Here is a 25,686-nt window from a genome sequence, read left to right as displayed (position 1 = left end):
TTATAGACTGCCTTTTCCAGGGCTCTTGCTATTAGTTTTCAGATGTTTAAGGACACGGCCTGTTTTCGAGTCTCATAAATTCAACTTATACAGCCCAATGGAGCTGATCATCAATTCTCTGTAAAGTTTAGAGGAGCGAGATTTGAAAAATCTTCAAATTTCTAATTCAATACCAAGGCCTTCCAACGGGAACATGGAATGATCTGTCAACTGCACGTCTTTTAAAATAGGCTCTTAATTAAAAAATGTTTATTTCATGAGCAAAGTTGCCAGAAGTTACATATTGATAACACGAACATTCTTGAAAGATATTTCATCTTTCTGTAAGCGAAAAAGGAAAATACCCTGAATATACTTATTGATCTCACAAATTTGGAATGTGTTAATTAAAATCCAAATGAGCTTAACCATGCAGGTTTCTGCTTGCCCTGGGCAATGGATACTTTCACCTGCCGTTCATTAGACTTTCTATAAGATGTGTTTACAACGTAACTCGCAGCAAAAAATGTCTTCATCATATAAATCTATTAAAATCGAATGGTTTTTTTATAAGTCCTGAATCCTTCTTTCGAGCAAAACAGAAATCCTCCAAGGGGTTCTTAATCGCAATATTTAAGCGTACATTCGTTATCTTATTTATCTCAGTACATTTATCTGGCGAGAAATGACAACTGCCAACTTTGTTGACTTAAGCTTCATAAAATGCTATCTTGCGGATTGAGCTGCTTGATAAAAGACCGTTGTCTCGGATTAAGCATGGAATTTTCTACGTTCTTCATGTTCGTATCCTACATGCCAGTCATGACTTACATAACATTTGGTAAAGGTGAGTTGCAAACTAAAATTCATTTATCCCAAGATTCATTTATGGTAATATCTTCTTTCATCCTCCTATCAAAATGATTTCACTCAAATTAAGCTGTGAACGCACTAGGCTTACAAATTGACATGTGGTAAGATATAAGTTTACGATTTTTTGTCAACCTACATCCAAAACCCTGTGTTCACATACCACCCATTGTTAGTTTTGAAACGCTATTTATTTTCTTTGTACTTTAGATTATTGCTTAACCGCCTATTGTCCATGCTTAGTTAATGTTTATCTACGTGACGGTTTATTTTTGTCGATTACTGTAATTGGTGTAAAAATGTTACGCAATTTATGTCAGTCATTCGCTCATATTACGGGCTTGCGACAAAAAGAGTACCATTTTTGATCGCTGTCAAGAGGTCGTGCGCTCCGCTACTCAGTGTAAAATTGTTTTGTCTACTCCCCCACCGCGCTTTCCAAGTACGCTAGGAACTCTACCAAAGTAAGTTACCTATATTGTTTATGCTCGATTTAGTTTATCGTTTCCTTCATTATTAGTTCAGTTGATTTCAAGAATAGGTCATTGTGCTGTGTCATCGTTTGTAAGTCAATTAATTAGCTTCGTTTCGTTTTCTGTTACCTTCTAGTTCGAACCACACACACATAATTCTACCGCATTTGCTATCGCAATCACACCAAGTATTCAGCAACTACCTTATTTATCGCTACCTGGCTACGTTCCATTTTGTAGCACATAAAATTAAAACACTTTGGATTGTTACACGTGGTGCTTGTGCGTTCGTTTTGGAGCTCTATGTACTAACTATCCTTCCACTACTAAGCGACGCTACCCTGTGATTCTCTGGAATTCACACCCATTTATTGAAGAAGTCATTTCAGCAATCAAAACGTATTGTAGAGTTTTTAACCGTACCAAATTCCAAAGAAATTTAGAAATAAGTCAAAGGTAAGTAGCAACGGCGGTGGCATCTAAGCATGTAGATAGTCCTCTCAATAAGAGTCACCAGGGATGCGTTTCCTTATAAGTAGGGGGAAATTTAACGTTTGAATATCGAGCAGAAGCAGATCTTTACTGCCATTACCCAACTTTAGGATGCATTTTTACACAAAAATAATGGTGGCATATGGAATCAATGGTTTGCATTTTCCTCGTTACCTGTTTGTTTGGAGACATAGCTTACATCTATCGACCGAAGGTTAAAAATAGGACTTTTCTTGTTGGAGCGAAAGGAAGCTCGCGACACATAAACGTTTAAGAATTAGGTTAGTGACCTTAAGTGGAAATAGGGGCTGACCAAGGGCTAACGCTCCGACGAAGGGCTAACGCTCGAAACGTCAGCTTTTGTAATCGTCACGGTGGCCAATTTACCACTTCAACTTTGTTGATATATCCAAGTTATTAAGTGGAAATACTCTTGTAAAAATTTGCTCAGATGTCTCGGGCAGCTCGGAGGCTTCATTTCAATCAAAATTCATCCCTCTCCGTCGGCTGTCCATGAAAAATATTTCATCAGAGCAATTATCTTTTTTTCCTTAACATCGGATGCTCTTATCAAAACTTTTTTTAGCAGCTGAATAAACATAGTAACAAGAACTGTCATTTTTTGGGAGATGCTAAAAAGAGGAGGGAAGCTTTCAACCATCAAAGAAGTGACGATTGTTTATACTAATCTCCCTGATGAACGCGTGAAAAAATTTTAATTTGACTATTCCTCATCTAAGAAATGTCTGTTTGACCCCTTTTTTGTTTTGAACTCTCTATTGTCGGATTTTTCGTTAGAAACATCCTGAGTCCGAATATCAATCTACAAAGTGATGTTAGACAACAATGGCTCATTCTTCAAGCTTTTCTGCTACATGAACGACAACTGTGTCAGTGCTAACTTCAAAAAGATCCAGAGACTGGAGGAATGTCTCGTATTTGTGAACTTAACAACGCCACTCATCTTGAATATGATATTGACCTTACGACTGATGCCGTTTTTTATTATCGTGGTTCAAAGGTGAGCTACTACTCAAATTTACTCGCTTGTCGCCTCACATTGCAATTAAAACAATTGCTGCAGTGGCTGCAGCGCGTACTTGAAATATCCTTTGTTCAATCATACGTTTTTTCAAATTCTTTCGTTCATACAGTCCGTTGATTTTTCCTTTACTTCATCTTTCTTTTATCCTTTAGAATGCCTGTGCTAAGAATTCACTCTGCCAAAATGATGCAGCTTGTCAGTCCGGTTTCGCAATCAAGGGATATCGATACTTGTGCCCTCCTGGACTCGAGGGACAATATTGTGAAAAAGGTTGATTTCATAACATGATTGAAATATCCCACACTGTATTGATATTCTAATTTTTCCATGCTCTTCACGTCTCTTTGTCGAGTGACTTTCTTTACAGGAGAATGCCTAAGTTGTCCTTTAAAGACTGACATATGTAATTTATTTGGAATGGTGTTTGTATTGAGATCACATTGCACTGAAGTTTCGTTCGAGTCTGAGCTAACAAGTGATACGATACAATGATACCAGTGCCCTGATTGGTCAAAAACCTATCGTTTAAAGCAACGGTAAACCCATAGAAATTGATATATGTGTTTTTTTAAATATATAATATAGGAGCAACGGACAGCACTTTCTATCGGTTTACTCCACTGCACCGCAACATTCATGTTGCAATGAGGGCGCACTATTCACATGGAGGAATTATGACGAGTGATCTTTGAAAAAAAAATGGCTCATGTCCTATTTTTAATTTCTAAAATATTTTTTCCATTATCATTTATATTTATAGCCCATCCTTGTTATCATTGCACAAATCTGGATGATTTTGACAGAAAGAGCAGTTACAAAGGAAAGAATCCTGCAAGGTTTGACGACAAATTAACTCAAAGGATGGTATCGTTTCGTGAGAGATGCAGGAAAACAAATGCCAACCACGTGCGTAAAGGAACGCCGTTGTTGCACAGACCGTCAAGGATGGTTGGACGGTGAACATCCTACAGTGGAAAATGGTATAGTGAAAAGGAAAGTCTGTTTTCGTCGGCGTGGAGAGTGTTAATTGTGAAGATTCAGTCCTGATTGATTTAAAAACTGCGGATCCTATTATATTTACAAACTATTTAAGCCTCCAGCTTGTAATATGCGCTATTGTAGCACAGACTGAATATGAACCGAAAGTCAATTAAAATTAATAACGTAAATTTGCTTGCACATACATAGACATGAACTGAGGATTGACGAGTTGATAATGTAAATTGGCCACCGTAAGGAGTATCAAAGCTGACGTTTGGAGCCTTAGCCCATTCGCTCTGACGAAGGGCGAACGCTCGAAATGTCAGCTTTGAAGCTCCTTACGGCGGCCAATTTACACTATCAACTCAGTTGATAAAACCAAAATTAACTTGTTACTCCAACGACACAGCGTCGCAGTTTCTTTAGAAACTTGCACCCTTTATTGAGATTTGACAAGGTCTACTTTTTTATCATTCTTGCTAATGCGTGGGAAGTGACTGTAAATAGTAGTCAATCCTAGGAATTTCTAGAAGGCCTAGTCATGGTGACGTGGATACTTAAATTTTTTTATGTCACACGGTGGAACTTTCTAGAACATTTTATCAGGGGATGTTATTATGCAATTTTACCGGAATACTTGAGTAGACTTCTGGATTGTTCTAGCATACGTTTTAATAACATACGTTTTGTAACAAGAACTCAGTCATGAAGGAGTAGTAGTTTCTGTTCTCGACAGACCGATTGACTGTTTAAAAAGCTCTACTGTGGGGGGAGGGGGAAGCTAATTTGAGATACTTCAAAGATTGTGTATTTCAAGAAGAATTGAAATAACTGAATTTTGTCTATGGTGAACTGATTTATAATATTTAATAAGCCTAAGTAAGTTTTTACAACGTCACTGTTTTTATTGCTTAAAGGAGTCACTTTTTCGTAAGAATTAACATGGAACACGTCAGTTTAATAAAAGAGTTGGGTTTTTCGGAGTGTAATATTATTTCTGCCGGTTAAATAATGCCGTAACGTCAATAACTATTTTGCGTAAAAGGTACATTTCTACTTTAGTGTTGGGCTAATCGAACGCTACTTAGAAATAAGATATAACTTATGTAACATAAAATGTTTATCAGTTGGGAAGATTAAAAAAAAAAACAAATAGAAACGAAAAATAAGAATTTAGAAATACTGTACCAGACATATGAACAAATAAACCTTTTTTAAACGAGAATTTCATTCTATTCGGGACAGGTAGTCGAATGTCCAGATGTTTTGCCTTTTTTATGTAAGACGAAAAAAAGCGAAGATTTAGCCATGTGGATCCTGATACTACATTACAGACAACTACTTGATCGTGATTATCATGTTTGCATTCTTTTTCCCTCTTATTTAGCGTCTTAAAATAGCACTCACAAAGCAAAAGCAACCAAAAAAAAAACACTGCTACATGATTTACAAAATAGTGACCTTTAATCATTTCCCTTCCTTTTTTACTTTGCAATACTGTAAAGATGAGTCAAATCTTTCGCATTTAAAAGCCTAATCTCTACAATCGCTTAAGTAGAAGCATAAGGCCAAGCATGATCCAAGTGAGAACAAAAAACATAAGCACAAGGACAAACTGCATGGGCAGAAAGTACATGTAGAGTGTTCTTGTATTTTATTACTTACCATAGTTCTTACACAAGCTATTTTACATTTCGGTAGGTCAGTTAAAACAGGTCATAGATCAGTCTTAGGTCATCCTCAACTATCTATTATGTACACGTCTGTTTTTTTGTTAGGCCGACTTCAGAGGCCAACAATATGACATTTGAATCGAAATTTCAAATTTCCATAACATTTGTCTCTTGTTCGCGCGTCTCTTCTCACATGCTACCATAAGTGGACCTACCAGACTGGATTAATCCATTCCCATGAAGGATGCCTTTGCACCCCTCTCATTCTCAACCAAATGGCCTCATTCTTGGCGTTGACGATTGACACCAATCGTTATCTTAATCCGCCGAAGAAAGAATTCCGGTTACATCATCGAGGCTGTACGTGTTAAGACTGCCTTAAGCCACAACTAGACCACCGAAATTGCTTTTTCTTAATTTTTCTAAGCATTTCAAATCTAGTTCAGATGGGGTGATTTTAATAACGCGTTGTGAACATGTGCTGCGGTTTACGGTCTGTATATCTAAGTGGTGGTGAACTGGTCGCCGAGTTTTGCTGCTTTTGTCGCTGTCGTTGTTGTCGCTACTGCCGTAACATTGTGTTTAGTTCTTGGAGAGAAACCTTATTCTCGGGGCGCCTTTACAGAGAATATGAGAGGCTGGATTGAAAATCGGCCAACTGCCAGGAACATCATAAAACATACTTTGGAGTAACCCCACGATGGACTTTTGAGCCATTCGAATACAATTGAAAATGTCCCTTGTCGCTTAATGCTCCTGAAAACGGGATTAACTCAGGCATAAGGGGCAACCTTCCTTGTGAGTTCATAAACATATCTCAAGATTTCCGCCAAGTTCACGTGATGAAAAAACGGATCGTAATTCCCATTAAATTGGGTTAAGTAGAAAAAAATTATTTCTATTGTAAAATAGGTTGGGGGTTTCTTAACGTGGTGAATGTCACTTATTTAAACAGAAGTATAATCGTCTGTCTCAATATGTGGTCACTTGAATGTGATTGGATGGAACGCAACTGCTGTGATTTGGTGCATCTATGGAAAGTTCCCTCAACGGCCTGTTGTCGCACGGTTCTCTTGCTACTGTATCTTTTGATCGACGGCATCCAGGCCGTAGACTTTGCCGTACTCACAGCATCCCTTCCGTCGTACTTGGTGTGATCGTAACGCAGCTCTGACTAGAAATCAGCGCGTATGCCTTTTTGTTGCAGATAGCGGTGAAGTTGTGAAAGACCCTTGACATAGGGCAGGACTGCGATGGATCTGAACTCGGTGGGGGCTCAACGCGGGCGGTTAGTGTCTTTGTCTTTTTTACCCTCTGCAATTTCTCATAGGCAACTTTATTTCTCATTCTTAAATTGAATCACGTCAAGAGAGAGTTAGGAGACATAGAGTATATAACGTGACTTTCTCATCTCAATAACAGAGCGTCAACAAAAGAACTGAACTGAAAAGGTGAAAAATTATATTTTGATCTTCTTAATATTACAATTACACCTGTTCCTTTGGTCTATCATTATGTAGTAAAACTGATGACATTGCATATACAATTACCTTTTGCCTTTCAATCGATCGAGTTAAATCAGTGCGTTTACATGATTTTTCTTCACCTTAATCAGACCAAACGCCGCCTAAGTTTATAATAAGCCAGATTCTGAGCCAATCGCAACCCCTGCAAGGCGCAAACAAAACTTGAGATCATCCATCCTGAAATGATTTGAACTTGGTTTAAAAAACCTCTGAGATAATTGTTAAAAAAATTCCGACGTAGCGGCAACAATGAGCCCAAGACAGCTATAGCATATGTTGATTTTTTGTATATAATAGCGACGACGCATTTTTCTCTCTTTATTCTTGTTAACACAAGCCAAATTATAAGGTTACCTTTTACTTTTGTGAGGGAAATCTATCAGCAAGATCTGAGATAAGATAGAGTTTTATTTCCAGTTTAATAAAAATGAACATAAAACGAAAAGAATACGGATCAGAGCAAAAAAATTTGATTGCCAAGGCTATCCTCCCTCGATTCTCTCCGACTCCTTATTAACATGACACTGACATGGGGCATAGGAATCTCCTAAAACTTTTTCTAACTGCATAGATGTTCTTTGAAAGTTTAACATTCAAACAAATTTTTATCAGGGTCAAATTGGAGCGCAAGGCGCAAGTTAAGGGCACATTAAACTCAGAATATATCCGCCCATTGAACATGACGCTTTACGAAATGTGAATAGCACTTTGATACAAGTTAAGTTATTACAATGTTAAAGGATAAAGAAAAACGAATCAGTAAATAATTTACCTTCCCTCTTGCATTGTTGCATTGTCTCTTGGTATCACGATACTCGAGGCGACCCAAAACCATTTCACCTGGGTCGCTTGTGATTCTGGTTATCTACTTGCAGGTTACCATAGCTTCTAAAAACATAGAAAAATGCTTTGAACGTCAATTTTTTAGCACTGACTTTTATGACTTTGACAGGGACGCCTTATCCTTTCGTTTGCTTGTTTGGCTTACTTTTTGTTTGTTTTTTCCTGCCTTTTTAAAGTTACGTCTATAAACGAGTCTGTGTAGCCATTCAGTAATTTTTGCCAGATGAACCACGTGTAAACATGTAACTGTCAAACTTGAATTTCTCTCGCTTTTATTTTTAAGCTCAGGAAGATCTACGTGCATCCATGTGCCCAAATAATTAACGATAATAGCTAGTTTCCTAATTATAGCAATAACAAAGACGTGAGATAAGAGCGAAATGTTTAAAAAAATTATCACGTCCGCTTTATATCTTATCGCATGCGACTCAGGATGATTAACACAATTATGGCTGAGCAGAAGTCAAGCTACCTGGGGCTCATTTACACTTAAGAACGAGTCTGTAAGAATCAAACATCTTGGGAAATGAAAATTTTCAACCTCCCTTCAAACTTGCAGTTAGGCACTCAGGGGGATGTACAAAAATGTCCTTTTTAAAAGATTGCAGCACTCTTGTTGCCATGGTAACAAAGACTGCTTGTTCGAGGCCTGGAACCTCATTTTCATACAAAAACATTCAAACACTCAAGCTAAATACAACATTACAGATTGGTACTTCTAGCATACATAGTGACATCATTCGTCTTTACTTTGATGCATTCAATTTTCCCTGAGAGTGAATGTGAACACACCAACAGATTATTTATCTTGGACTGAATAATTCTACACACAATGAACATCCTCAGGATCTGAAGCCCTGGCCAAACTACAGTTATATAGGAACAATGGTGGGTGCATTGATAAACTTGTAATGCTTTTCGTTTATCCCTGGTTTAACTAGTTGATGAGCTCTCCATTGCCCAAGTCAATGAAGTTGATGTTCTTTAGATGCTTGGCTGTATCCTATAGTGGTCACGCAAATAACGTCACTTGTTGCCTGGCTACATCACCAGAAATTGGGGACATTTCGAGCCCGTTACGAGATGTCAGCGGTATATCGTATTACAGACAATTCAGTATGGCGGCGGTGGAAGTGAAGTGAACACATAACTTTCTATTTTCGTAAAACCCCGCCAGAGAAAAGCCTGGTACCTTACTATCCCAGAAAGCCAAAGGAAACGTCAAAACAAGGAAAATGGCGGCCAAATTGTGCAGTTACAGGGACTTGTATATTTCGTGTTCTTCCTTCCTAAAATTGGGGTATTTAAAAATGGTGTATCGGGCTTTTGAGCTCTGTGAAAATACGAAGAGTCTCCCGACTCAAGGAAAATTTGTGGGTCAACATATTCGACCGTTTACGAGCGATTTAGTTGAGAAAACTTCAGCAGAATGCATATCGAACTACGCAGTTGCAAATCTTCGCAATGTTGTTCTCACGACAAAAGAATTGTAACACCTAGTCGAAGCAGATTTTAAGAGTTTGTATGGGAAAATGGAGTCAGAATTATGAGTTTACTCGTATACCTTGCGAAAGGTAGGCTTGAATTTGAGTATTTCTTTTTCGTAGCGATGGACGCTTTAACCGATGCAGGCTGCATTTCCAAGTACGCAGCGAAAGAATATCCCATTCTTAGAAAGCTATTTTGAAAAAACAATCTTTTCCCATACATTTTCTTATACTGTTTCGGCGCCATCCCGCTTGTAACACGAAAACCTCCTCCGCCATATTGTCCCAAATTTCTGGCAATGGTTAGCTGGTTGATTTTATCTCAAGTGACATTTCAAGTTTTATTTCAAAGTATCATTACCATTCACCACTCTTACTCGCATGTATCTGCTCTAACCCTCTTTCTCGCACTAGAACACTTGTGGACAAACTCCATGCAAACATAATGGGACCTGTCAGACAGGCTTTACAGACAAAGGTTATAGATGTGTTTGCCCACCCGAATACAAGGGCACCGATTGCGAGAATAGAAATGGTAGGTAAAAAAAGTATTTTTCAATTTGATGAATACTTTCATGAAAATGTCAACATCACCCATTAAGTTGTCTATCGATGAATCCAACTCTCAACCTATCCAATTAAGCTAGACATCCGTCTCTCTCCTCCCAATCCAGATGTCTGCCTTTCCTTTTATTCCTCTGCCTCTCTATCTAACGGTCGGCATCTAGGCTTTCAATTAATTGATGTTCTTTTGTAAATTATATGTGTAATGGTTCTCTTCCCAGAAAAATGGATACATATGACGCCATCTACTCTTTGCTTTGGAGCAAGAAGTGATTCTTATGGTTTCTTTTAAACCAACAAAGTGGGTAACATCATTACATTCAAATTAACATACTAATCTGGATACGTGTGACCTGCCATGCACCGGACCCAAGCTATTGGTCCAAATGGGGATGCTTTTGTTCCCATATCATTCCCAACCAAATAGCCGCGATGATAACTGACACTAACCGTAATCTTCTTTTCCCAACCAATGATTACCTATCGGATTATAAGGGTTGTAAGTTTTACAACCTGCCTTGGACCACAACCGAATCTGCAGAACTCCTCTTCGATAATTTTTCTACCTCGCTGACGGCAGAGACGAATCAAGAATTCCAAATCTGGTACAGTGAGGACTTGTTCAACTGGGGTTATACCGATAATGGGTACAAAAAGACGTGTGTTGCGGTGTATGGGTCATGTTTCAATGGCAGGATCCTAGTCTCACGCTTTTTCTTTTTGAGTTCCGGGACGGGAATTTTTATACTTTATACTTACTGCAACTCTCCCTAACGCATCAACGAGTATCCACCAAAAGTTAGGGAAATTTGACGGCTTACTTACGATTTTTGCAACGGCAACAAATTTTACTATGAAGCAATTTCTTGCCTCGATCTCGAAGAGTAAACTATTTCCAAAAAAACTGAGGAGACAAAACGAGAGGCTCATTCAATCTTCTCATTCCATCGACTCCTTCTATTACCTAGTATTTAGTCTTGGTGAAAGTATTGAGATAAGTACGTATGATGCACGATCCTTCGCAGTAGATAGCGCTATTGATGCATAAAAAGCTACAAGTAAATTTTGAATAATCAATTTAAATTGTACAGCTGCATCTCGGTACTTTTCTTGTTCAATTCTAATGAAATATTTGGTAAATAAAAGTGTTAAGGGTCTTTCTGGAAAATTAGTTCTCATAGTAGCCGACAGCTGAGTTTATACTCGTAATTTTAATTTCCTTTCATACGATAGTTTCCACACCAATCTTGCATAGACGAGCAGAAACTTTTAATTACTTTTCCACTCTTATTTTCTAAACTGCGCTACTGCAATTAAGATAGGTATATTTTCTATACCAGAGCTGTGAATTCTCACCTAAGTTTCCTATTTTTAATGGCCTCGAGTTTATTGCACCCGTCCTTTTAATTGGACATTGTTTTCGTCGTAGAAACAGTTGGGAATATTTAAGTAGTTTTGTTTAACTTCAAAGAGATCTATTACCGCTTCTTTTGTTATGCTGTTCAAATATGGTCGATTTGGATAACAATAGCAGTTCACACTAGATAGTACATAAGCAGCTACCTTGTACAGTTTTGATGATTACAAACTTGAGTACGCTATAGATCACGTCAGTTATTGGCCTGACCTAGAATAAAGTTTACTTAGAACCAAACGCTGTCTCATCCTTGACGTCCCTATAAGCTCGCTCGAAGTACATCTCCATGTACCAGGAAATCGTGACGAGTTTCCTTTCTCGCTGCCGAGTGGTCTCTGCCGAGTTAATTTCCCCCAGTTATTGTTGTGCCGTCCGCGAAGGTTCAGTTTTTCCAGTTTACCACGCGAAAACTTATCTTCACACAAGAGACGATGGCGGAAAATGCTTTATCTTGAGTGGGGATTTCCATCCGCGATTCGGCGGAAATCGACATGTCCCTGCCTATGACCTTCTCGTGACTCGTTGTCTCCTTATGACTTCTTGATCAGGTTTAGAGTAAACTAAGCAAGTTGCTATTTTTAGTTAATCCGTGCACATTCAATGCACTCGGTGAGTCGCTATTGACAAACTTCAACATTCCTTTTAATTCACGGATGAACTGACTTATCTTTCCCTTTCCACCATTTCATACAATGGTTAGCTTCCGGGTTTAGAGAATATTGGAGGATGAACCTGGTGTGCAAGAAACATCATTTATACCTCTATCTTCTACTGTAAGATATCTCAAAGTGTCAGCAGGCCTGTTTTGCAGTGTTCAAACTTTAAAGGGTATGTAAGCCCAAAAACATATGTTTTTCATATACTGTGTAAAAAGTGGCGTAGAAACAGATTTGCAATTTTCTTTGTCCAGTTTGACTTATTTTAGGGAGAAAATCGGCATTTTTAACTGGAATTCCACTTCCCGTGAAAACAATAGCGAGAATTCGTGACGTAAGCGGATTCCTTAGTAGGATTGGTATGGCAACTCGTGCAAGCAGCAGTGGTTCAGACGATGTTCTGTCAGAAGAGAGTGACCCGAATACCTTAAGCTTATATGACAGTGATGGGGATAATTCAGAACCTTTAGGGGGAGTCTGGGCCACCTCCCTATCAATATGAGCTGTGCAGGGTTCACTGAAACAATCCACACAAACAGCACAGAGGCCGGTTACTCGTACAGGCAGCAGTACGGCATAGATAATCACACCCAAAACGAGTAAGAATAAAGGTACGGACATACCGGCACAGACTCCCCGCGTAGCTTTTGTGGTCGCGTTGCATTATTGCCCTCAATTTGAATTTTTTGCTCTCACGAGCGTGTCGTAAGGGATTTTCCCTTTTTTTTTTAAGAGGTGATTGGATGATGTATGAAAACTGTTTTCAGCAAGGGCTGATTGTGTATCTAGGCGCATTGGGAGTTTGTGAAAGCCATTTATTACTAGTCATACACCGAATGCAAATATGGCGTCTGATTTGAGTTGCCATTGTTCTGGACTCACTAGTCTCTCACAAATGTAATAATCCTTTTGTGTTTCCACGCGAAGACGAGGCTAGTGAGTCCAGAACAATGGCAACTCAAATTGGACGCCATATTTGCATTCAGTGTATGCCATCAATATGTTTGTCCTGATGCATTGGATCAATGATCTCATTTACCCTTTCCTGCGTGTTTTTTACTATCGGTGCTTTGAGAAGTTTGAAGTGAACTCTGTTGTTGAGTTACACTTTAGCCTCTTCAGTTTTATCTGTCTTATTGATGAAAACTGTCGTTGTGTTGCTTTTGTGAGGTTGAAAGCAAAGTTGCTTTTTTAACTATTTTATTCTACAGAATTGGCATACATTGGCATACAGAAATCTCTGCATCATTTTTTGTTGTTGTTCTATATAAAATTTTACAGTACCCGACAGTGTACTAATAACAATACACTATACACCGACTGCAAATATGGCGTCCAATTTGAATTGCCATTGTTCTGGACTGACTAGCCTCGTCTTCACGTGGAAACACAATAGGATTATTACATGTGTGAGAGGCTAGTGAGTCCAGAATAATGGCAATTCAAATTGGACGCCATATTTGCAATCGGTGTATATCACTCATGGCTAATTACATACATTACTTACAGTATTTACAATACTGGTTGCAGCATTGGCAATAATAATACTCTTACATTATTCATCCTATATGTGCGAGATTATTGTTTATATTACTTGATTACTTATATCTGAATGAAATACCAATTCGATAAATTTAATAAAACACGAAAAAAAAAAAAAGGACACACGAAAAGGTTTGTTGACAATATTTGTATTCGACAACCTTAAATTAAATTCTCAATTTTCCATTGCATTTTTATCTTATTTATAAATTGTAAATTATTAAGATTTTTCTCATTAATTTTCCAACTATATATGTATCTTTTTTTAGCAGGATAAGCAAATCTAGTCGGCGTCGGAGGTCATCGCTAATAGCAGGAGAAGGGTAATTCTGGAGTAAAAAATATGGTTAACAGATAAACTTATGTGGGTGTTATTCAAATTATTGAACCAAGATAGGATTTCTTGACAGAATCGAATACTCATAGGGCACTCTAAGAAAGTGTGTTCTAATGAATCAGGATTTTTACATTGAAAGCGTAGGTCATCATTTCTGATTTTGAATTGCTTGAGTTCCTTATTAGTGACTAATGTTCTGTGGAAAACCTTATAACCAAGTCTCTTAACTTTTTGTCACTCGTCGTTTTGTAAGTTTTGTGTAAGATCCGTTTCCAACTAGAGTCAAAGTTCACAAAACGTCTCGACCATCTTTTAATAGCGGTCGGCTCTGCCCTAGTCTTTTCCTGAAGTAATTTGTAGTAATCTTTACATTTACATTCAGTGAAAGAGATAAGTTTGTTTGGTCAGAAACAGGATAATTAGTATTGTAACGATTCAAAATTATCTGCCGGAAATCGAGTGTCTTGATCTGTCCGCTCTGTTAAATCAGTTTGTTTATCTTTGTTGGGAAGAACTTTACAGCCAATCAACTTACATTTTGATCAAGGTGTGTTCATGAGATAAGAAAATCATTATGAGTAGTTTTTAGTCGGCCAGAGACTTCGCGTAACGTTGTTCTGCCTGCTTTTCTGGGAAATAAATACTGGAAGAGAACAGTGACAGTGTGGGCTCCTCACTAATTCCCCACAGTTTTTAGACAGATGGAAAATATCCCATTCCTCTAATATATTTCTGTTTGTTTCAGCAGTTGCCTGTGCTTTTCTCTACAAATAATTTGGGATTGTAAGTTCAAAATATTTTAAATAGTTTAGTTCAAAGTTATATTTCCTTTGAAAATTTTTCAGAGATGAGAACTTACTGTCTCTATTCAATAAATCCTGGACGAAATAAATTCCTTTCCAAACAGATATTTCCAGAGAATATATTTGCTCTCTAATATAGTAAACATCAGGATAACCACTGCGTCATTCCTTGAAATAGCCTAACATTTCGCTACAAAAAAGAGGCATTTTCTTTTCCAAAGTGCTTAGAGTTGCCATTACACTTCAATAGGAAAGATAATCCTCCATATTTATTAAAATAACTATTAGGAATAACTTGCGAGGTCTCATTTGTACAATTTAGAAACCTGCCTAACCAGCTCAAGCGTAGTGATTTTGCCACAGTGTGGACATCTGGGAAGTTCACACCATCATGAAAGAATGGCTGATATTTTATTGCTCTTTTTACTCTATCTTTTTTTGTTTTTCCACAAGAATTTGAATATACTATCTTGCACTGTTTTAATAACTGTTTCAGGAACACTATGCATTGAGGCCGCATAAACTATCTTGGATATGCCTAGGGCCTTACTAACATTATGCGACCATACAAAGTTAAGTCTCTCGTTTGCCACATTTTTAACTTAGTATCCATCTTATGAATTTTGACATAAAAGTTCAGATTACTATTTCTGTCTTGTTTATATGATAAATTTGCCTCTAGTGGCTTAATTGGTTCTTGGTAGGGTTGAAAGCCCAAAGGTTTGGTTTTATCATTTTAGCTGAACCAATCCACATTGCTTTGGCTTTTTCTTGCTTAATTTGAGGCCAGGAATTTCGTTAAAATTATTTAAAACGTTCGTGTTTTCTCTAAGAGCGTTTACGTCCCGCAAATAAGAGTTGTATCATCTGCAAATTGGCTAATTTTGGCTTCTACTGATTGCGGTAGTTTTATTCCTTGACAGTTCGTAGACTGCCTTATCTTTTAAACTAGGATCTCTACACCTAACACAAATAATAAGGGACTGAGTGGACGCCCTTGCCGAACTCCCCTTGAGACTTTAAAGCAGTTAGTTGAGTAGCCTCTGTTCAAAACAACACTTTCTACGTCCTTATAGAGTACTGAGATCCATTTTCCAACAACGGGACCAAAATTAAAGTATTTAAGTACATCTTAAATAAGGGTCATTCTATTGTATCAAATGCTTTTTCAGAGTCATTGAACATCAGAATTCCTGGTATTTTTTGGTCTTTTCATTCCATTAGATCGTTCAACAGTCTAACATTTTTTCGAATGAATCTTCCCCTAATGAACTCTGTTAACATCAAGATGAATTCGTTTCGGCAGGACTGATTCAGTTCTCTTTGCAATTATCTTTGCAAAAATCTTGTAGTCTACATTGAGCAGAGTGACTGGACGCCAGTTAGATAATGTAGTCAAACTGTTGTCGTCTTTTGGGATTAATGAAATAATTCCTCGTCTTTGTGATATAGACAATGTTCCACTTTCAAATCCCGCATTTAAGGAGTCTAAGAGTGTACCGCCTATACGATCGAAGAAGGCTTCACAGAATTCTTTTGTTAATCGATGGATTAACAAAAGAATTCTGTGAAGCTTTCACCGGGAGTTTTGTAGTTTTAAAAACTGTTCAGAGCATTGTGAACCTCTTCATTATTTATTTCAGCTTCTAATTCAAGACTTTCATGTATTACAAGGTGGTTAAGGTTCAAATTTGATCCCATACATCTTTCTTCTCCAGGGTCATTCATTCTGGAAAAGAGAGTTATTAAATTCCCATAATCCAGGACCGCGTTTAAATTCCTCATTCAGATTAATGCTCAAAAAGACTGCTGTATGATCAGGTGCGATTGATGCTCGCGTTTCCACTTTTTGACATCATGTTGAAATTTGCCACTTATTAAGAAGTCTATGCGTGATTTTAGTTTCAGTGTTTTCGATTTATATGTGTAGGTTTTATTTTTTGGATGAATTTTACGGTATATAACAACTAGATTGGCCGCTTTCATGAAGTAAACTAACGAAATCCTGTACTTAGTTTCTTGTCCAGGCTAATCCTCCTTGCTTATCTATTAAATTTAAAGTTGTATTCCAATCACCTGCAACTATTAAGTTAGGCGAATCGGTCAAAGATATTATTTTTTTAGTAAAAGATTCGATGAAGTCAAATTGTTCACGATAATTGGTGGGAGCATAAATGTTAACAACCTTGAAGCTGGTCTCACCTGGTGTCTTTAGACGTAATATTATAAATTTTCCATTCGTATCAAGCTCTACTATCTCTACGTGAATTGGAGAATTCGCTTTTATGAGCACGCAAACGCCCTTTGAATGATCTGTACCGTGTGAATAGAAAATTTGGCCACCCCACTCCGCAGACCAGATCCTCTCACCTTTAGGTAGAGAAAGTTCCTTGAAGGAGGTAAATATTTGCCTTTTGTTTTTTTAAATATGAGAATATCAATCTTCTTTTTTCTTGATTCCTTAAACCTCTAACATTAAGCGTTAAGAATTTGACAGTAGACGTTGAAAAAGCAGGAAAAAAAGAGACAAGAAAAAAATAATAAGAAGAAGAACCAAGCAACACTACAAAATAACTGACGGAGAAACAAAACGATTACTTACCTCTCCTGGGAAACTACCGATCAACCGGCCGAAAGCCTACACTCCAAGGTCTTCCCTCTTTCCTTCGAGCAATCATGTCTAGAGTTAAAGGGTTTTTAGTTCCTCATAATCATCGATCTTTAAAACTTTTGCGGTTAAGTCTGTTTCCAAAAAGATTTTTCCATTGACAGTCCACGTTTTACCATTGTGATATTTTTTCATAACTTTTCTTGCCTCTCTGAAAAACCTTGCTCTCCATGCAGTTAAGTTTCATTGATAAAGATCTTCACCGCTCCTAGGTTATATAAAGCTGCATTTCGTAGATTTATCCTGGCCACATGAGTTTATTTTTTTGCCTTGTAATTACTGAAACGGACGATCATCGGTCGTGTTTTGGTTTTGTTTTCTGTGTTCAATCTGTGAATAATGTCAATATCACCGTGTGTTAAGTTGACCTTCAGAATTTTTCCCAAATAATAACGTTCTCAAAATTATCTTCTTTGCGTTCGGGGATTCCGCGTATCATTAAGTTCAATTTACGGGTATATTGTTCCAAGTCATCACGACTACCTTAATCATCGTAGAGTCTTTGTTTAACTTCCTCTAGCTTCTTCTTGGACGTCAATACTTGTTCTTCGAGGAGTTTTAGTTTGGAATTAACAGCAATCTACCTGGCTCTTTGTAGAATATAGACTGTCTATTAGCTCGTTATAAGTTGCCTTTAACAATTCCACGTCTAGTACCAACTTCTCGGTATTGGCTTTAATTTCCGTAAGAATTTTCCATATGTCGACCAGAGAAGGGTTTTCATTTACGCTTTCGTTGGTCGCCATTGCTGCCGACTATTCTGATTCAAATGCTTCTTCTCCTTTGCCTTCGGTGGAAGAGGCGACTTCAGTACTTGATGAGCTACTTAATTTCTTCCCTTTCTTGTTTCCAGATTTTGACATACTCAAGTTATTCGAAAATTTGCCTCTCGAGCGTGCCCACTAAAAACACACGTCCACCTTCGACGCCAGCTCGACCCAATCTCCAAATCTCTGCATCAAGTGTTATAAGAATAATAACAATCTTTTATTAGGAAGCTCCATCACAATAGTGGTTTACATAGAGGTCCTACATTTTCCAAGTAGCTCTCATGGGCAAAAGAAGGCTGCACCTGTGGCATCCAGTTTGTTACGAGATGGAGGTGGTTCTTTTTTTTGTCCGTGAAAGGTGTATTGGAGGCGCATTCACCTTGCGAATTAATCTTGCAAGAGTTGCCCTGATTTTATATTCTTTCGTCACGGGTGTTGGAATGAATTTGAGACCCTTCGATGGCGAGCTGACTTGACTGTCAGAGGTTTGATAGTTTGAGAGATTTTATAGGAGTTTCTCATTTGTCTCCTTTTCTTTTCCTTAACTTATGAAGAGCTCTACTTCTCCTCTGTCGTTTCTTAGTTAGGTCGGCCGCCTCAGGATCTTCGCTGTCTGCCGACTGCATGGGTCGCTTTTTTACTTCAGAAGAATTTGTTTCTGGTAGGGCTTGAATCGTCGGTACAGCACCAGGAAGAAGTATTTTTTGCATTTCCCGGCCCATTTTAACCATGTTGCTTTTCTCATAACAATCGGGTGAAAAATGACCGCTACAAATAACAGAATGGAAGGCTCGACGAAATCGGCCCTTTTCACTTGAACAAACTTAACCCTCTGTCGCTTCAAATTAGCTTCTTTTATAAATCTATGTATTGTATTCCCGGTTTTGTTGACAACGCCTTACATTATCGAAACCCTGAGTATATTCAACCAAATTGTAATTACAAAAATCGTGACGAGACCAGCAAGTCCAGCAAACATCTGATGCGAAGGGGACTTACACGTATCTCTTGCGAAAACGAAGCAGTTTATAAGTTCCTTCTTCAAACAGTATGGCTCTGAGGAAATTATTTGTTGTTATATAATTTTTTCCGTCTTCGAAAGATTTGGAATTTTACTGCTATTGAGTCTTTTGAACCACTCATCTCCTCCCCCCCTCTTATAGAACTGTCCTCTTACGAGAGTGTCCGTTAGTTGAGAATTGAGTGTATTTGATATCGTGAATTTCTAAGCTTAATGAGGTGAAAGATTGCTCTCCACCCTGAAGAAATAGTCTCTTGACTCATTGATCTGTTTATAAAGGAAACAATGGTCGTGACTTATATGTCAGTGAAAAGCGATCGAATATTGTTATGTTCACTACACACTACCTCTTTCAAAGGTGCTTGAAATACGAAATATGTTTTGTTACCAAGTCAAGAACTAAAATAACTATAGCAACATCTACTAACGGCAACTTTCACATATCGTAAGCTTGATGAATTGGGCGATAACTTTTTTTTCTGAGCTATGTACTTCACGGCATTGGAAAGAGGAGCCCTTTCGTTATATTGAACCTAATAATATACATGAAAAAATTTCTCAGTTCTAATTGGTTAAGATGAATGCAGTCGTCAGTTAATTCAGTGCAGAAGAGAGTTAATTCAGTGCAGAAGAGGGTTATTTCAGTGCAAAGAAAGAAACAAACCAGACATTCTGATTGGTCAGAATGATTGGTCAATGTCAATGTCAAGGTCAATGTCAAAGACAATGTCACTTGCAGGGTTTGAATGAATTATTTTTGCACATGATGCGCGCGCTTTTCTTCTTTACAGTTATGAGAAGCTACCTCGTATTTTTTCATGTAGATTATTAATACATAATCACATGATTTTCTCGTGCAATTTGGAATAAATAAGCACTTGTAAATTTTTTCAAAGACCACAAATTGCACTCGCCCTACGGGCTCATGGAATTTTGTTAGTCTTTGAAAAAAATTACTCGTGCTTATTTATTCCAAACTGTACTCGAAATCATGTGATTACCTTTACAAAAAATATCGAGACTGGTTGATTGGCATCAGCTGACGGCGATCTGAGTGAATTATTTATGACTGGATATATAATAGGTCATGATACAACGCTCAATTCAACAAATTTAAAACAAACTCTATCTTTCAAATTGTCATTTGTATTCCCCACGGTGTCAACGAACGCTTTTCATTTAACTACTTTATTCTTGTTTTTCACGTTACCATGTTCCCATAAATAGCGTAGCCTCATTTCTCAATACGTAAACCACATACAACCCTAAATTCCTCCATTGGTTCCGACGAAGGGCGAACACTCAAAACTTCAGCTTTAAAAACTCTTTACGGAGGCTAATTTGCATTTGAACTTAGTTGATTAGACCAAATCATCTTGAAACTCAACACGTGACCTATTTCATCCTAGATTATTGAGTACGGACTTTTCATTCATGTTGCCTTCGAAACCAAAAGAAAAACTATATGCATTCATCCTTTCTTGTTTAAAAATTAAAGAAGTTTTGTGAGCTGTTGCCAGGCAACAGAAGATTGCTGAGAGAAATATCCACTGAAACAAACAAACGCCACAAACTATTCAACCACGACGGGCATTAAAACAACTCCCTCCTGATGGGAAATCTGTCACTGAGAAAATTCTGTTGAAAAAATCACCAATAAGTTCCTCATGAAGCGAAATTTATTTGTATCCACCTGTTCTAATAAACTATATGCATTTATCCTGTAGCTTTAATTTGAACTTGAACTTCCTTATTAAAAATTAAAGAAGTTTTGTGAGCTGTTGCCAGGCAACAGGAGATTGCTGAGAGGAATATCCATTGCAAGAAACCAAACGCCAGAAACTTTTTAACTATAACGGGCGTTAAAACAACTTTTTCCTCATGAAGAATCTAAAACTAACACAATTCTCTTGAAAAACCAGTAGTAAATAAAAATTCTTTTTGAGGGGAAATTTAATTCTTATCATTTGTCAAAATTCGTCATTGACTAATTTTCAGTCGGCTGTATGCCGGTATGACATCACAATAGCCTATTTAAACAGACGGCTATGTTTAAAACAGTTCATTGCTGATGAACAAATGAAGTTTCTCAAGTCGCTATGAATTCTTTAGTCCACTTTGTCTTTTTCTTGCTTATTCTTCAGAATGCGTATATGTGAACGATCCTTCGCAGTAAAGCACTATTTGAGCAATAGTGAAAATCAGACCTGAAAAAAATTTCAGGCCTGTACGGGATTCGAACCACTGACCTCTGCGATACTAGTGCAGCGCTCTACCAATTGAGCTAACAAGCCAACTGGGAGCAGGCCATCAAATTAATTCGACATAAACCCGTAGATGATAAATCAAACAACAACAAACATATGAAACATATGTATTTACTGCGAAGGATCGTTCACATATACGTCTCATAACCGCAGTTCATACATATGTTTCATATGTTTGTTGTTGTTTGATTTATCATCTACGGGTTTATGTCGAATTAATTTGATGGCCTGCTCCCAGTTGGCTTGTTAGCTCAATTGGTAGAGCGCTGCACTAGTATCGCAGAGGTCAGTGGTTCGAATCCCGTACAGGCCTGAAATTTTTTTCAGGTCTGATTTTCACTATTGCTCAAATAGTGCTTTACTGCGAAGGATCGTTCACATATACGTCTCATAACCGCAGTTCATACATATGTTTCATATGTTTGTTGTTGTTCTTCAGAATGCGTTGGCCTGTTTAGATGGTAAGTTCTTCAAAGGTATTTTCATATAACTTTTACCCTTTTCACACTCGTAGCTTTTTGTATCAATTTACCACGTACCAAACCAACCATGTACCAGTTTCGAAAGGAAAGCATTTAAGAGAGGTTGTCGCAAAAAGTCAAACATTCACCGCCAACAAGTCAAAACATCGAATTGGCTCATATTCTAAGATTAGGTAGGCCTATAGACAAGACAAAACAGGACCTATGTATTTAGTTGAAAAATTCTTTTGTTTTCGAGAAAATTGATAAAATTCAATTCACACATAGTTAGCGTCATTCTAAGGTGGAATTTGGCCCATTTTTGGAGGCCTCGTTTGTACTTGCTAAAGCAAAGAAATTTCGCTCATCGGCGGAGTCGGTGACATAAAAGAAAAAACCCACTCTGTTTGTCATTTGCAGCTTGTGAGCCTCAGTGGTAATAATAAATGCTTGAATGCTGTAAATAAGGTTTTAAAAGGACTTGTAATATGATGGAAATTGTTTTGACCCTCAGTAGCCATTTATTTTGAAGAAATGAAGAGACATATTTGTCGATCCGTGACCGGTCCCACACTAGTATCGAAACCGGCATGCTAATTTAATCAAATTTCAATCAAGTTTTTATCTACTGCTTTGTCACGATAAGTTTTTCACGATAAGTTCATCACGTTTGTTCCTTTTATTTCTTTTTAACACTCATTTTGGTTGATACGATAGTTTCAAGCTAAATTAGAGTAAGGTCGCTTTTCCTACGTTAATGCATAACTTAATATCTTCACTTTCTGAATTGTGAAATAGACGTACCTGTAAACCGATGACATGCTTTCTTTTAATTCTTTCGTTTATTTTCCTCCTAACAATCTCAATAATTTCAGGAAAAAGTCGTACATTGGCATTTCCATCCTCGTTATTCTTCGAAGGGGAGCGTCTTGTTAACCACACCATAGCAACCATCAGTGCGATTGACAGGGACACGTGTGAGTTTCGTTGTTACCTGGAACACAATTGTGTCAGTATAAACTTCAAAGTACGTCCGAGAGGACCTGAGACAGAGAACTGCGAACTGAACAACTCAACTAGTAAAGAACATGAGAAGGACCTGATCAAGGCAGCAAACTATGTTTACCATGGAACAAATGTAAGAACATTATCTAATGGGAGAAAGCAATCAAGTAGAAAGGTTGTGATCATTATTTTTTACTTGCAACAAGTGATTATTAAATATTCATCAGTCATTGAAGACAAAGCGGTTTTAAGAAAAAATTAATATTCAAAACCTCCCTATTTGGCAATCCCCTACCAAACGTGATTTAGAATAAAATCGATTTCAGGGTAAGCGAGTGAAAAAAAAAAACAGAAACGATGAAAAATGAAGTTACAAAACAATTTTGCTATTAGGTAGTCCTTTCAATTTCCCTCTTTCAGAATGCTTGTGGCAATTCACCTTGCAAGAACGAAGCAACCTGTCAATCAGGCTTTACTTCTTCACGATATCGCTGCTTATGTCCTCCTGGATTTACAGGCCACAACTGTGAACATGGTAGGAAATTATTACTTCTGTTGTAGAAAATCCTTTGATATGTATTTTAAGAAGCGTCGACTGTGCGTCTGTTCAGTTGTAAAGCATGCAGGTAGCGGCTAGAGCACGTTAAACTTCTACGGCGAACACCAGACGCATTTGAGCGCTCTCCCTATTCCTGGATGTAGGTTGGATAAGCAATGTTTCATCCTTTACTTGAAATATCAGTTTTCTAGGCATTTAGTATTGTTCTTGTAAAGATTTGTAGATCTAGCTACAGAAATCAATTGGTGCAAATCTCTGAGACTTGAACTCCATAATCAAAAATCGTTTATGAAATTAGGGTGTCAAGTTATGTTTCAATAAGTGTGGTAATTAAATCTTAGCCCTCTTGTGGAAAAATCGTTCTACAAATTACTTTGCAATATCACTTAAGCTAATGAACAAGATTTATTTATGCAGAGAATTTCTCACTACACGAAGAAAAAAGATTTGTAGTCATATTTTTTTAGATACATGGGACAGATCATGCTCTTTGTTTGAGATGTTAAAGTGATGGCGCGTTACATTGAAGTAATGAGTGAATGATGAGAAATTCTAACTGTTTTAATTTTATTCTCAACTTTTTTATGCAAATTTAGTTTGTCTCGCACATTCCTCTCGCAGTTTCGTGTATTTTAAAAGGACGGTTCTGCAAATTTAACTTTAAAAAAATACATCCCTTGTAGGAAAGAAACAAACAATTGTATGTGTCTGTTTAACGGTTTGCATTTAGGCTTTCAATCAACTCATATTCTTTTGTACAAAATAAATCAATTATTTGTGTAATGGTTCTCTCCCAGAAAAATGGATACAGATGACGCCACCTACTGTTTGCTTTGGAGCAAGAGATGATTCTTATGGTTTCTTTAAAACCAACAAAGCGGGTAATATCATTACATTCAAATTAACATACCAGTCGGGATACGTGTCCTGCGATGCATCTAACCCAAGCTTTCGGTCCAAATGGGGATGCCTTTGGTCCAAACTCATTCCAAACCAAATGGCCACGATGATAACTGACACAAACCGTAAACTTCTTCTGCCAACCAATAATTACCTATTGAATTATCGGGACTGTAAGTTTTATAGCCTGCCCTGGGCTACAACCGAATCGCCAGAACTAGTCTTCGATAATTTTTCTACCCCGCTGGCAGCGGAGGCGAATCAAGACTTCCAAATCTGGTACAGCGAGGACTTGTTCAACTGGGATGATACCAATAATGGGTATAAAAAGACGTGTGTCTCGGTGTGTGGGTTGTATGTTTGAATGATAGGACCCTAATCTCACGTTATTCTTTTCATTGTAATTATTGTTTAAATTTACTTTTGTCGTGTTCCTGGGCGCGAGCTGTTATACTTACCGCGACTCTACCTAACATGTATGAACGAGTGTCTACCAAGAGTTTAAGTGTGATGACTTTCTTGGGAGTCTTGCGAGTTTTGCAGCAGTAAAAAATTTTGCTTATGAGCAATTTCTTGCCTCGATCTTAATGCGTGAGCCATGTCCAAAGAAACTGAGGAGAGAAAGCGAGAGGCTCATTCAATCTTCCCCTTGCATCGACTCCTACTATTACGTACTCTTCGTGAAAATATTGAGATAAGCTAGGCTTCAACACTCCTTTCAATCCACGGATTAACTGATGTAGATACACATAATTATGAAACGAAAGAAAAAGAAGAAGAACTTGTATTTGTACAAACCTGCCATGTAACTGAGAATTCAATAGAATGTTTTCTGCGACTTTACGATAAGCACCTTGAGTATATCAAGTAGAGATGAAATAAAGAATATATGCTAGTCTATAGGGTGTATGCTAGTTTATTTTTGTTTTCCCCTTCCACCATACAATGGTTGGCTTCTGGGTTAAGGCTTCTGAGTGGTTCCACGTTCAATAAAGGAAGAAAACAATTCAAACAGGCCGTTGGAATTAAGTAAAGGGTCACCGTGACCGCTTAACAGAGGTAAAAATTACATTTATTAAAAATTTCGGGACCTTTACAACCGATCGCTTTATACAGGTTTGACTCTATCCAGTGCTAAATGATGCCCAGCGGAGAGTAAACGAAGAGTTAGCCCATTCTCTCATAAAAGACCTTCTGTATAAGTCTTCTGAACAAATTTATTAATCTGGGAATGTCAATCGCCTTGCACCACTGAGTTGGGTCGATAAATAATCAATGGGAAAGGGTTGACAATTCTCAAACCGACGTCGTTTGTGGAATTTTTGTTACTAAAGGCGTACAGTGTTT

General features: G+C 37.6%; 1 protein-coding gene across 4 annotated transcripts; it reads left to right on the top strand.

Moving 5' to 3' along the window:
- Positions 1-40: 40 nt before the first annotated feature.
- On the top strand, positions 41-25,229 carry LOC148738331 (uncharacterized). 4 transcript variants are annotated; one of them, XM_088750888.1, is made up of 4 exons: positions 41-1,313; positions 2,613-2,835; positions 3,012-3,129; positions 3,620-5,065. In XM_088750888.1, exons 2-4 carry the CDS (start codon positions 2,743-2,745, stop codon positions 3,817-3,819), a joined length of 411 nt encoding a protein of 136 aa, XP_088607014.1. In that variant the 5' UTR covers positions 41-1,313; positions 2,613-2,742; the 3' UTR covers positions 3,820-5,065. The 4 variants fall into 4 exon arrangements, 2 of the variants coding, with proteins under 2 accessions (XP_088607014.1, XP_088607013.1); XR_015997260.1 differs by lacking the exons at positions 2,613-2,835; positions 3,012-3,129; positions 3,620-5,065 and adding exons at positions 22,751-23,013; positions 23,301-23,415; positions 24,237-25,229 and having other exon boundaries at positions 54-1,313; XM_088750887.1 differs by lacking the exons at positions 41-1,313; positions 2,613-2,835; positions 3,012-3,129; positions 3,620-5,065 and adding exons at positions 8,029-8,770; positions 9,784-9,904; positions 24,237-25,229.
- The last annotated feature ends 457 nt before the right edge of the window (positions 25,230-25,686 follow it).

This window comes from Stylophora pistillata, chromosome 2 (assembly GCF_964205215.1).
Source record: "Stylophora pistillata chromosome 2, jaStyPist1.2, whole genome shotgun sequence".
NCBI lineage: Eukaryota > Metazoa > Cnidaria > Anthozoa > Scleractinia > Pocilloporidae > Stylophora > Stylophora pistillata.
The sequence above is the reverse complement of the archived record's forward strand: the minus strand, read 5'-3'. Positions and strand labels throughout refer to the sequence as shown.

Bases quoted from the DNA above. Each gene is read 5' to 3' on its own strand.
- LOC148738331 (XM_088750887.1), top strand. The intron at 9,905-24,236 runs GTAGGTAAAAAA...GTTCTCTCCCAG, and splicing joins CGATTGCGAGAATAGAAATG to AAAAATGGATACAGATGACG.